Below are 12,682 nucleotides of genomic sequence, written 5' to 3' on the forward strand. Positions count from 1 at the left end.
AATGATGTGTGATTAAGTGAATGATAAATTGTTTGAACTCCATTAACAGAATCTCAACAAACTGAGAAAACATCCAAACGAAGATTCCATTTTTCTACCGCTGAAGTGTACCGAAACATTTTGATTAATCGCGATGCTTTCTATGGCATTTCATTTAACTAATGCTTGGCATACACACATACAAAGCAATTTGGACTGATAGAATACGTAGGTATAACTGCCTAAACATGCAAAGGAAATTTCCATAAAAATGATTTCTTTTGTGCGGGTGATGTCTGTGATCAATTTTTTTAAATGCATGTGTATGCCTATTTGTGAGTTGTTAAAAACCATTTTTTGGTTGCATGTGTGTACGCGCGAATGCGGGTTGTGCATGTGTGTTATTTAGGAGAAAAGAGAGAGAAAGAAAGAAAGAGAGAGACAGAGCAAAACGGAAAAAAACAAAGAAGAGAAATTTTAAATGCATGTGTGTGAATGTGTGTTTATATATATATATATATATATATATATATATATATATATATATATATATATATATATTAGTAGAATATTATATTATATATAATATTCAAATACAAATTGCACTTGAAGTTAACAAAAAAATTCCGTATTGATTTAATTATCCAAAAATTTGAATTCGATTAATTTCAGCGGAACTTTTTAAACACACAAGTAAGGTGTGTGTTGATTAAATTCACAATTACAAACAACTCTGTATACATTTTTTTCACATACGTTTCTAGCTGTTAGCTGTTAAAAATATTTACGAAATTACATCATTTAAAAACATGAATGCCATGCATCATAATAGTTGTTATATAATAATTGCCTAAGGCTTACATGTGTGTGTGTGTGTGTGTGTGTGTGTGTGTGTGTGTGTGTGTGTGTGTGTGTGTGTGTGTAGCTTGTATGTAATGACTCTTACGCACTTTGCCTATTACGTGCCAGTACAATAACGTAGGTATACTGGTGTTTACATACGTGGAAACTTAACCGCATAGAATATATACGATATGTATGTGTGTGTGTGTGTGTGTGTGTGTGTGTGTGTGTGTGTGTGTGTGTGTGTGTGTGTGTGGTGTGCTGTATATACCAATTACTATTGATATTATTCAAAGGCTCTTCTTGAACTTAGTTGAATTGATGAATAAAGTTTTAGTTTTCAGTTCTCTGCAAAATTGTTAAACAGTCAATCCTGGTGGAGACAGACAGTCTGCCAATCTGTTGGACCTGCGACAGCAAACCAGGTGCTGCAATGTTTTATGTGTAGATGCTTTGCAGTTGCAAGAGAACGTGTATATGTGAGTGTGTTTAGCCGCGTCTGTGAGAAGATTGGTTTCATTATGTGTTTGTACACGTAGGTTTTTCAAATTTGTTTATGCATACAAATGTGAGTAGATGTATGTGTGTTTTTTTCATTTCTACGCGAGTTTCTCTTTCAAAAGTGTATATTGCTTTGCGTTATGAATGCGTGTATGCGTCTAGTTGATGGTGCATGTGTAAAATTTTCTACAGCCATCCAGGCAGTGCCGGCTTATGCGAACCTATGCGTCTGCCTTTCTGCCGATTTTGTATATACACGTGTATAAAGTGAGAGAGATGAGAGAGAGAAGGGAAGGAGGAAAGTAAAAAAAGAAAGAGAGAGAGAGAGAGAGAAGAAATAGAGGAGGAACTCTGATAGAAAATTCCTGAATTGATCTATAAGTTTGAAGCAATTTGTTGCTCTGTCATTATTCAATTAATAAAAGGACTCGTGTTTGATGTTCTGCACTCGTCTGCTCTGCTTCAATTTCTGTCTCTTGTGTCGTTGTGTGTTGTTGTTGTTGTCTGTGCGTTGTTGTTGTCTGTTTGTTGTTGTTGTTGTCCTGTTGCGATCTTTGTGGGTTTACGCGATTGTGTTTTTGTGTGCGGTGTTTGACGTTTGGCTCATATGAGGTACGTTGTTCGTTGTGTGGCTTGTTGAAACATCTTTTTAAAATGTTGTCTCTATTTATGATGCGATGTGTTTCAAAAACAAATTTAATTGCGGTCAAATTACTTCAAATCGCTATTATATAAAAAAGAGTTTACGAGAATTTTATGTGTTTTTTTTTCAAGCAATAAATTTTTTTTAATTTTTCATGTTCCACATGTTGTGAGCTGTTCAGTTTAAAAAACATTGATCAACTTATGAAAGTGTTGCCGTAAAATGTTTCATTACGTGACCAGTTGCCATGAGGTTTGTCGTTCTATTTTGCTATCCAAATGATTCACATCGTCTGATCTCAAACTGGAGTTCAAGTCGGATGTTTTCCTGAACATTCTACCGGACAATTACGTGAAGCCTTGCCGATATTTTGTTGCGCTGGTTATATTATTGATAATTTAACACGCGTTTATTTCAGAAATTCAAAAATTCTACTCCAGTCATCTAATCGATCTAGTATTTGAAATATATTTGAACTATGGTTTCGCATAATTTCATATCAGATGTTTGAAACCTCTGCAACCATTCATATTAGGGAAAAGAGTAATTGTATGAGGTAAATTTATTTGTTTTCATGAAGTATAATAGATAAACTAATAAATGATTTTAGACTTAACTTTATGCGATAATGAGGATTTTTATACTCAAATTGATTAAACTCTGAGAAAATTTTAAAAATTAAATTTAAGAAATTAGTTAAAAATAAAAATGGAAAAACATTTAAAGGAAAGAAAGAAAAAAGTAGTAAAGATGAAAATGGACAAATTTTCAAGATGTCGCAGAGGGACTAGATTGATCTTGGTACGTTTGTTTTCCAGGCAATCAGCGCTTCAAATAGGAACTAATCCATTAAGGACATCGTTTGTGCTGATAATTAAACAATTCCTCCTCCAAAAAAAACTCCAATTTTGCATCAAAAAATACACAAAACATAATCTATAAACTTAATTGATTTTGTAATTATATAAACATGAAAGACTAACAATCCAATTGGCAGATTTAGTTTCTTTGGTCTGCTTCTGCACGGAGACTTCAAAATTGTACTCGCCAAGGTGGGGAGATCTGGAGTGGGGGAGTTTGGGAATTTTTGTTTGGATGGTGGAAGTTCTGAAACGTTAGCGACTGTTCAGTAACTTAATTAGTTTAGGAATTTTAATTAAAAAATGCTCCTAGTAATTTAATTTCTTCGCAACAGGTCTAAATTAAAAAAAATACAATGGAATGTTACAATTATCGAAAAATTAATGAGAAATTATTATAAACGTGTGCGATGTAGTCTCCAAAGTTTTTTAGACAATTTTTTTTATAAAAAAAAGTCAGATTTTGTTAACGAATAAAACGGTTGTAGGTCGAAATAAATAAGAAAAATACAAACTGAAATGAATAAGAAAAATACAAACTGAAATAAATAAGAAAAATACAAACTGAAATAAATAAGAAAAATACAAACTGAAATAAATAAGAAAAATACAAACTGAAATAAATAAGAAAAATACAAACTGAAATAAATAAGAAAAATACAAACTAACACAGAAGGGACTGCAGTGTTGGAATGTTGTACCGCCAAACACGTCTGCTTTCAAAATGGATCATTACATTACATTCATCAGCGCATGATAAATAATTTTGACAACATCAACAACTCTATTATTAATAATGTTATTATTCTTAAAACTTCTACTACTGCAGCTGTCGCTACTACTACTACTACTACTACTGCTGCTACTACTACTACTACTACTACTACTACTACTACTACTACTACTACTATTCATCTATCAATCCATTTGTTTCTTCATTGTGTCATTTAGCCACATTGCCCATTCATCAAGTCAGTCATCTTATCCCGTCATCCAGAATTCAGTTATCCATCAGTTATCCATCAATCATCCATCCTAACATCAAGTCCAGCAAATTCCTGGTAGGGACTCAGGGTGCTGGTCACGTGAGGTGGACTACTTCCGGTTACGTCATCGGAGATGTACGAGGGCTGTAGGGATGTGCAATGTTACTATTGTTGATGAAATTTTTAAATTCATCATCACTTGCATTCCTATCAGCATAAATAATAAAAATAATAGTAATAATAATAAAAATAATAAAATGTATTTTTACTATTATGCTTATGTATCGGTTAAACGCGCTTGGCCTAGGATAATAAATACGTTACTTTTATAATTCACGTAAAAAAATAATCATAATGAAAGCAGACACACACACACTCACACGCACACACGCACACACACCCACTTACACACGCGCACGCACGCGCACACACACGCACGCGCGCGCACAGCAGCCCTCTAAGCCAACTAATTTTCCACTGTCATGTGATAATTAAAGTGCATTCAAGGAAGATTGACTTGGTACAAATAACAGGAAGATATCAGCGCATCCTATAATGATCTACGTCAGGCTAACTTTAACAGCGCACGTTCAATATTCTGTTTAAACACGCACACATACACACGCACATTTGTGTACGTATTTATTGTATATGTACGCGTGTGTATGTATAAAAACAGCCTTCAAATGTCTGTGCTTTTATGTTCATGCGCGCGCCTTTCGTCTGGATAGGCATGTCAGTAAGTGGAAATCCATACTCTCATTAAGGGTACTTCATATTCTTCATGATGACAGATGCATTTTTAAATTAATTCACAAGCATGGTTAAAAATATTTGTACGTGCAAACACACATACATACATACAAACATATACAAGCACATACACACACTAACACACATACACATATAAGCACATACAAACACACACATACACACACACATTCAGACATGTTTAATCAAGTAATATTACTTATATACAAATACTTGTTATACAACGTGCCACACATTAATGTATCTAGGTATACATAACAACTTTCACATTGTATGTAATGTCGTAATGGTACGCATGGTACATTATTTGTTTGTTTGTACACGCTCCGCTGATTGCCTAATTATTTACCAGCTTTTGTTCATGGAAAAGTGTGTGCACATGCACATTGTACAAATATATATACATATATATATATACATAATTATATATATATGCATAAAATTATATATATATATATATTTATTTATTTATATTTATATATAACTTTTATTTATTTGTTTATTATAAATAGTATAATTATTTGTTTGTGTATTTTCAGTATATTATTTTATGGTTCATTCGTTATAATATAATTATTATTTCGTAAATTTATATTCACATTTATTGATGATTAGCATTATCTTTTTGTATCCTTTTATAACCTGCTTACCCGCTATTCTATACTTATAATTAAGCTTTCTGCTACGAATGCAGCATATCTTCATCATCCACACCACAACCACAACCACACACGAGGCACATCTGCACGCGCAAGCACCGCGTCATACGCCTATGATGGTCTTTGAGTTTCTGACAGACAGTATTCGAACCATGTACTCGCGTAAGAGCAGAGCGAGACATGGCACTCCTACCGACTGAGCTAACTGTGAACACTGATGTAGGTATTCGTATGTGTTTGTGTGTGTATTTATGAACGCATGTTGTACTGGTATGATCGTACGTGTGATTTTGTGTATGTAGAATTTGTATGCATGAATGTGTGTGATAGTGTATGTGTGAGTATGTATGATTGTGTGTGTGTGATTATATTGTGTGTGTGTGTGTGTATGTGTGTGCGTGCGTGAAATACAATGATGCCACACAGCGATCGATGAAATGAATATTTGTTTGTTGTGGCTAGGTGTACGCACGCACTCACCAACAATTAACCTGAATTCACTTTGCATGTTCGTCTGTTTGTGTGGCAATTTTATGATCGGCGTTTGTATTATCGTGTATTGTATTAGGCTGTATTGATGATATTATTTTTGTGGTTTTGTGATTTTGTTCGGTGATAGAGTTTTTCTTGGTTGTAGTTTATTGACGATGGTGTATGTTCATTTTTTTTATGATTTTGTGAAGTTTTTTTGCACTTTTCCGAGAGATCTCAACAATCAAACCTCCGCATGTCTGTATGCAGTACATATTTTGCACGTGATAGGTGAGATCTTTCTGCGTTTGAACCTAGTCATTGCAACACCTGCACCAGACAGCTTAACCTTTTCACCATCGCGTTGTGGTTGTTGCAAAGTGTAATTGTTACTGTGGTTTTTTGGATAACAATGTTGATGTTGAAAGGTGTTTTGGTGTAGCTGTTTGGTGTAGCTGTGTTGTTTTGATATGGTGTTGCTAGGTGGCTTGTTGTTGTTGTTGTTGATGATTTTTATTCATGAGATAAACTATTTATAAATTATTGCTCCAGTTTTTGTAACATGCATACATACGTGTGTGATGGCGATGATGATTCTTCTGCCAACGATTGTTTAATGTAGCATTTGTTATACTTTTCGTTGTTTTCTTACCCCGAAAATTTAAATTGTCGAGTTTTTTTTAAAATTATTTAATTATGCTGATGCTTCATAATTTAGTTGAATAATATTAAAGAAGAAAATAATGTTAGAATATTATTTGTTCAATACTACTGCCACTCCTACTACAACAACTACTACTACAACTACTACTACTAAAACTACAACAACAACAACAACAACAACTACTACTACTACTACTACTACTACAACAACTACTACTACTACTACTACTACTACAACAACTACTACTACTACTACTACTACTACTACTACTACAACAACTACTACTACTACTACTACTACTACTACTACTACTACTACTATTACTATTATTACTACTACTATTGCTAATACTTATTAATTTTGGCCCCCCATCCTTTCAATATTGATTTCCCTTCGTCAAAGCTGTCTGGATCCACCCTAATACACCATTGGTATAAACTCGGAAACTTGTTTGTTCATCAAATATTCATTTTAGTGACAATCATTTTAGACTTAATGCAACTCAAACTTTTGAATGAATTATTGTGGCCAAGATAAATAAAAATGAATACAAAATTATGTTGAAAATGCATGTTAAACACGAAACCAACAAAAAAATGTACACTATAAAAAAAAATCCAAATTATCTAACAAAATCACTGGCGTCCAGGTCAGCAAAGGACATAATATCGCCCATCTCGGTCACGTGATGATAACTTGATGACGTCATCATGAGCGATGACGAGGAGAGAGGTGACGGCGGGAGGGTAGGCTTCATGATGTCGATGAATGACTGGCTGTAATCGTGCAGGTTGTTCATGGTTGTTGTTGCTGTGTTGTTGTTGTTGTTGTTGTTGCTGTTGTTGATGTGACGTAATTGAGATGATGTGATAATGTTGTTGTTGTTGTTGCTGGTATCAATGTTGTTGTTGTGGTTGTTGTTGGTGATTGACGCGAGGACATTGAGGTTTGTGATGTCAGTGTATGCCGAGCTGTTGATATGGAATGCTACCTTGCTGAATTTAGAAAAAAATATTTTCAAAAAAAAAGTATTGGTTGAAATTTGAAATTTTATTTTCGTTATTGAATCGTCATTTAAATTTTCATAAATTTGTTACAGTGAAAATCGAATCAGAAGTACCTGTCAGATATTATGTTCCAAGATTTATCGTACTCTTGCTCAATGTAGGCTGGCTGCTGTTGTTGTTGCATCGTTGTTGATGTAGTTGTTGTTGATGTAGTTGTAGTTGGTGGTTACCGCTGCTGATGTTGCTGTTTGTAGCTGCTGTAGTTGCTGAAGTGGCTTGTGATGGTTTTTGACCTGATGCCGCTGTTGATTTTTGTGGTTGTGGCCCTGTTGATTGTAGTAGTTGCTGCCTCTGCTTCTTGTGGATGTGGCCTTGTTGTTGACTGTTTGTTGTTAATGACGGTATTAACGATTTTGTCGCTAATGTAGTTGTCAAGAATGTGAAGATGATTATTGATGTTTGAGTTGGTGTGAAATGAATGAAATGTCGCTGCAGAATTATTTTACTTTGCCAAATTAATTTAAACTTCAGGGCATTGGACGTAAGTTCATCGTCTCGAAATTGATGTTTTCACCACTGTTGATGTCATTGTTATTGGTTGTTAAGTTAAAATAAATACAAATACTTTTATAAACACATAATCAAAACGTTAGATTCATAATTGTTGATATTGTGATAGAGTTTGATGTTGATGTTATCGGAACCGGGCATTTGGATGCTATATATAGATAACATTAACAAGCCTTTTAATTTGGATGATGTTTTCTTTGATGTCATTGCTACTTTTGTTGATTTGTTGATGTTATTGTGACTGTCTTATAATGTTTTTGTGAGTGGCATTGTAGTTGTTGTGTCTTAGGTTAAGTTATTGTTCATTTGATGTTGCTAAAATTAGAATGATGACGTTAATAAAGTGAGTGATAATGTTGCTATAATTAGAATGATGATGTTGCTATTATTAGAATGATGATGTTGCTATAATCAGAATGATGATGTTGCTATAATCAGAATGATGATGTTGCTATGATTAAACGATAACAATGTGTAATGAATTCGTTAACGTGAAATTGCATGGAAGTTTTAGCGTTGTTTGAGTTCTTTTGTTCAATTTTTTTGTCTTTTTCAAACAAAGGGATATTTAATGATGGTGACGACGACGACAATGATGATGTTGTTGGTGATAATAAAGAATAAACATTCATCATTTATTGATTGTTGTTGTTGTTGACGTTGTTGTTGACGTTGTTGTTGTTGATGTTGTTGTTGATGTTGTTGTTATTGTTGTTATAGGTGAAAATTAATTACAGAAATTTTAAAACATTTACCAAAAGGGGAAAATAGATTAATTTAAATTTAAAACAACAAAAAAACTTACGGTCTTAGCATAATTTTAACAATTTATTTAAAGAAAATTAAATATTAAAATAGTAATAATAATAATCTGATGAGTAGGAGGCAGTAGAATTTAGTGAGAATTGTGCTAATCTTCAAAGTGAGTTCTAATTAGCACAAAAGATAGATGTGATCGTAACACACGACACTGACATACAAACATCAATACCCATATGCACACGTGAGCCTTTGAAATACACATATACAAATCGAGTAAAAACAATAAAAATTACCAAAAAAACCACACATACATCCACTCATGTCCACAAACACACACACACATAAAAAGTTGCCAAACAAAATCACGAAAATATTTCTACGTACATTTGCAACAAAAAACTCGCACATACATTTTGGAAAACAAAACCGAGGTTATGTAAACATGTTTGTACCTACGTAAACACACCGCTGTACGCTCGCGTAAGTATTAATATACACACTTGTATTATCTGTGGAGTATGGTGTATGCACATGTATACATTTGAATGTAAACACGTGATGTATGCTTATGTACACACGTTTATGTGTACAAGTCAATATTCCACCTTGTTTCTCTTCTGGTGGTTGAGGACAAGCGCATGCTACCAAAAAGCCTTTCAACTTCCACCGCTTCTGCACTGCTTCTGAACTGCACATTATACGGAACATATCACCAGCTGCATGGTGAACTACATCCAATGGAACCATCCGTCTACTGCATGGTGAACCAATTTTTTCATTGTGGGCCACATATGAGTTTAGTTTTGACAATCAAGAAAGTATCAGCTAACTTTTAAAATAATTCAAAAATAGAAAAGCTAGGCAAGAGCTCAAACAAAAACTAGTTATGAAAGGGCAAGAAACAAATTCATTTATAGAGCTTGTTTTTGAAATCTTGTTATTCAGTCAGAACACTTTTTTTCCAGGCGTTAAACTGATCAAGGTTCTATGATCAACATTGTTTTACATAATAACACATTCATGCAGGCACACACACACACATACACACACACAGATACACATTTGTTTTATAAACAAAACACTTTTTTTTTGTTTTTCACTTTCAGCCAAAGTCTGGATCGATGCCGAGGTCTTCTGTAATTATTGTCGAATGTGTGTGTTTGTTTGTGTCTAGTGTGTGTGCGCGCGCGTGTCTGTGTGTTTGTTTGTGTGGGTGCTTGTTTGTTTGTGTGTGTGACGATGTGTGTGTGGAGGTTGATTGATGAATATTTTAAATATGCAACACACATCAAGTTTTTGATTCATTTAAACATTTGTTAGGTTTGATTTGAATCTATTGTATAACATACATAACTAAACAAACAAAACAGTAATAATAATAATAATAATAATAAAATAATAATAATAATAAAAAATAATAATAAAATGAAACAGACCACATCTTATTCATTCGTTTGTTTGTCACTTTGAAATTTTTGTTTTTTTTTGTGGTTGTGAAGGTTTGTTGACACGCTCGATCGACTTCGCTCTTTGAATCGCTTGAACAAATTCTTTGCTACGTAAATTTTTTCACTGCGCTCTTGTTGTAATCTCATTGCAAAGAGATCACATTAGTTTTTGTTGGTCCAGTTCTGCTTATTGTCCAAAAAGTTATATTTGTTGGAAAATATGGACATTGTAACGGTGATTATGTTTTTTAAATGAATTCTCTGGTAGTAGCTAGTAATTGTAGTTGTTCATTTTTTAATATCTTTTAAAGTAGAAGGAAGCTGTGGTTAATGACATTGATACTTTTTCTAAAATAAAAATAAAATAATAATTAAATGAAAAATAATAATTTCTAAAAATAGAAATTCAGATTGTATCATTGATGTTAGGATAAAGATATTTTTTAGATATGTGTGAATTGTATCATGTTAGTTTTGTTTTTATTGTTGCTGGTGCAAATATTTTAGATATTGTTGTTTTTAAATAAAAACGAAAGATCTGTGTAGATATACAATATCATAGGAGGCTAATGCTGTATGAAACCCGCACGCAAGACTTCGATACTAACTAAGTAGCATCATTATTATCATGATTCATATCTCCATCATCGTCATGGTTGTCTTCACCATCGCCATCTTCATAGGTTTCATCTTCTTCTTCTTCTTATTTCTAATTATCATCTTCATTGTCAACTTCATCGTTACTACCTCAACCATCATCATCATCTTATTCTCAATTATCATCATCTTCTTCTTCATATTTTAATCATCTTCATCTTCTCATACTTATTCTCAATCATCATCATCTTAATCATCTCAATAATCATTATTTCGACCGTCATCTTATTAATGATAATATTATTATTATTATTATTATTATTATTATTATATTATAATATTATATTATTATGAATCATCATCCTCTTCATCATCATTATTTTGACGATCATCGCCCACCTACTTAGTCATTGTTACTCATGATTATTATTTTTATGAATGAATGACAGATTGATTGAATGAATGAATGACAGATTGATTGAATGAATGAATGACAGATTGATTGAATGAATAGAAGAATGAACGAATGAATGAGTGAATGAATGGATTATTACATTAAAATAGTTTTATTTAATAATAACCTGTCCGTAAGCTATCAATATTGAAAGCGTTAAAAATGGTAAAAGACGATAACGATGGTGATGATGGTGATAATGGGGGATCACGACGATGATCTGATTGTTATGTAAGGTCCAGATGATGATGACGACGACGACGATGATGATGATGAGCATGGAAGGTCGCGTTGATGACGAAGATGATGATCGTGATCCATACCATCATCACCATCATCATTATTAATATTAATAATAATATTATTAATATTAGTTTTATTACAATTTCATTGTTATTATTATTATTATAAATTATAACCACATAACTATCAACAAAAATTGACTATCTATTCATATTTCGATATTCTAGCCACCTTCATTATTTATCATATAGTTTAATACTTCTAACAAAACTTCAACTAAACCTCATGGTTTTGCATAATCATTTTACCTGCAACTGCGTTTAACAAATTATTTTTCTACCGAATATATAAAATTAAATTTTTCTAATTAATACATTTTTTAAAAATTGTAATTTCTAGTTATTAAATATATTCAATAATTAAATATCCAACTGCAAATTAATGTAGGAAGTATTTAGGTTAGGGCTGGATTTAGCATGGCAGACAGGGCCCCCACCTAGAGATAAAAGACATTTTGAGATTTTTTCGTTTAAATAATTTCACTAGTCGGCAATTATTTTTTTTTAAATTCGACGGTAAAATTTTTCTTTAAATCGAAAAATAATTAAATATAGTCACTCTTTTTTGACATGAATGCTGGCACGTAAGAACTCATATATGATACAATTTGAAAAATTAACATGCATTGGTATTGTGCGTACATTTATAATCATGATCATCATCCTTCTCATCATTATCATCCTCCTCATCCTCCTCCTCATCATCCTCATCATCATAATAACTTCTCTTAACTGATAAATGTATTTACTGTGTGTTCATTTAAAGAGTGATGTGAGCGTGTTGCTTTTCCTTGCGGAACATTTTGCCTTTAAACTCTTGTTGTCTCTCGATAGATTTTCATGCGTTAAACACACACATGCACACACACACACTACACACACAAAAACACACATACAAACACACACACACACACACACACTGTTGGCGTACATAGATAATTGCACAATACGTGCATGTGAGTGTTTGTGTGTCAGTGCGACTGCAAACTATACCTGTGACTATTATACGTACGTATATGTACACAAAATAATCAGACTTAAAAAAATTATCCATAATAACATACAAACACACATACATATACATACATACACACACAGACACACACACACACACACATACATACATACATACATACATACATACATACATACATACATACATACA

The 12,682-nt window shown here is 32.8% G+C and overlaps 2 protein-coding genes across 2 annotated transcripts; one reads left to right on the forward strand and one right to left on the reverse strand.

Annotated features, from left to right (window-relative positions):
- Positions 1-2,188: 2,188 nt before the first annotated feature.
- On the forward strand, positions 2,189-3,962 carry HELRODRAFT_167605 (hypothetical protein; the record flags this gene model as incomplete). The annotated part of the gene is made up of 3 exons (XM_009013094.1): positions 2,189-2,218; positions 2,944-3,080; positions 3,824-3,962. The coding sequence occupies 3 exons, from the start codon at positions 2,189-2,191 to the stop codon at positions 3,960-3,962; spliced, it is 306 nt and encodes a 101-aa protein (XP_009011342.1).
- A 1,383-nt stretch (positions 3,963-5,345) lies between these two features.
- Positions 5,346-9,463, reverse strand: HELRODRAFT_167606 (hypothetical protein; the record flags this gene model as incomplete). Its single annotated transcript, XM_009013095.1, has 6 exons — positions 5,346-5,456; positions 5,964-6,200; positions 7,009-7,213; positions 7,498-7,553; positions 7,678-7,766; positions 9,322-9,463. The coding sequence occupies 6 exons, from the start codon at positions 9,461-9,463 to the stop codon at positions 5,346-5,348; spliced, it is 840 nt and encodes a 279-aa protein (XP_009011343.1).
- Between the last annotated feature and the right edge of the window lie 3,219 nt (positions 9,464-12,682).

Source organism: Helobdella robusta, assembly GCF_000326865.2.
Source record: "Helobdella robusta unplaced genomic scaffold HELROscaffold_11, whole genome shotgun sequence".
NCBI lineage: Eukaryota > Metazoa > Annelida > Clitellata > Rhynchobdellida > Glossiphoniidae > Helobdella > Helobdella robusta.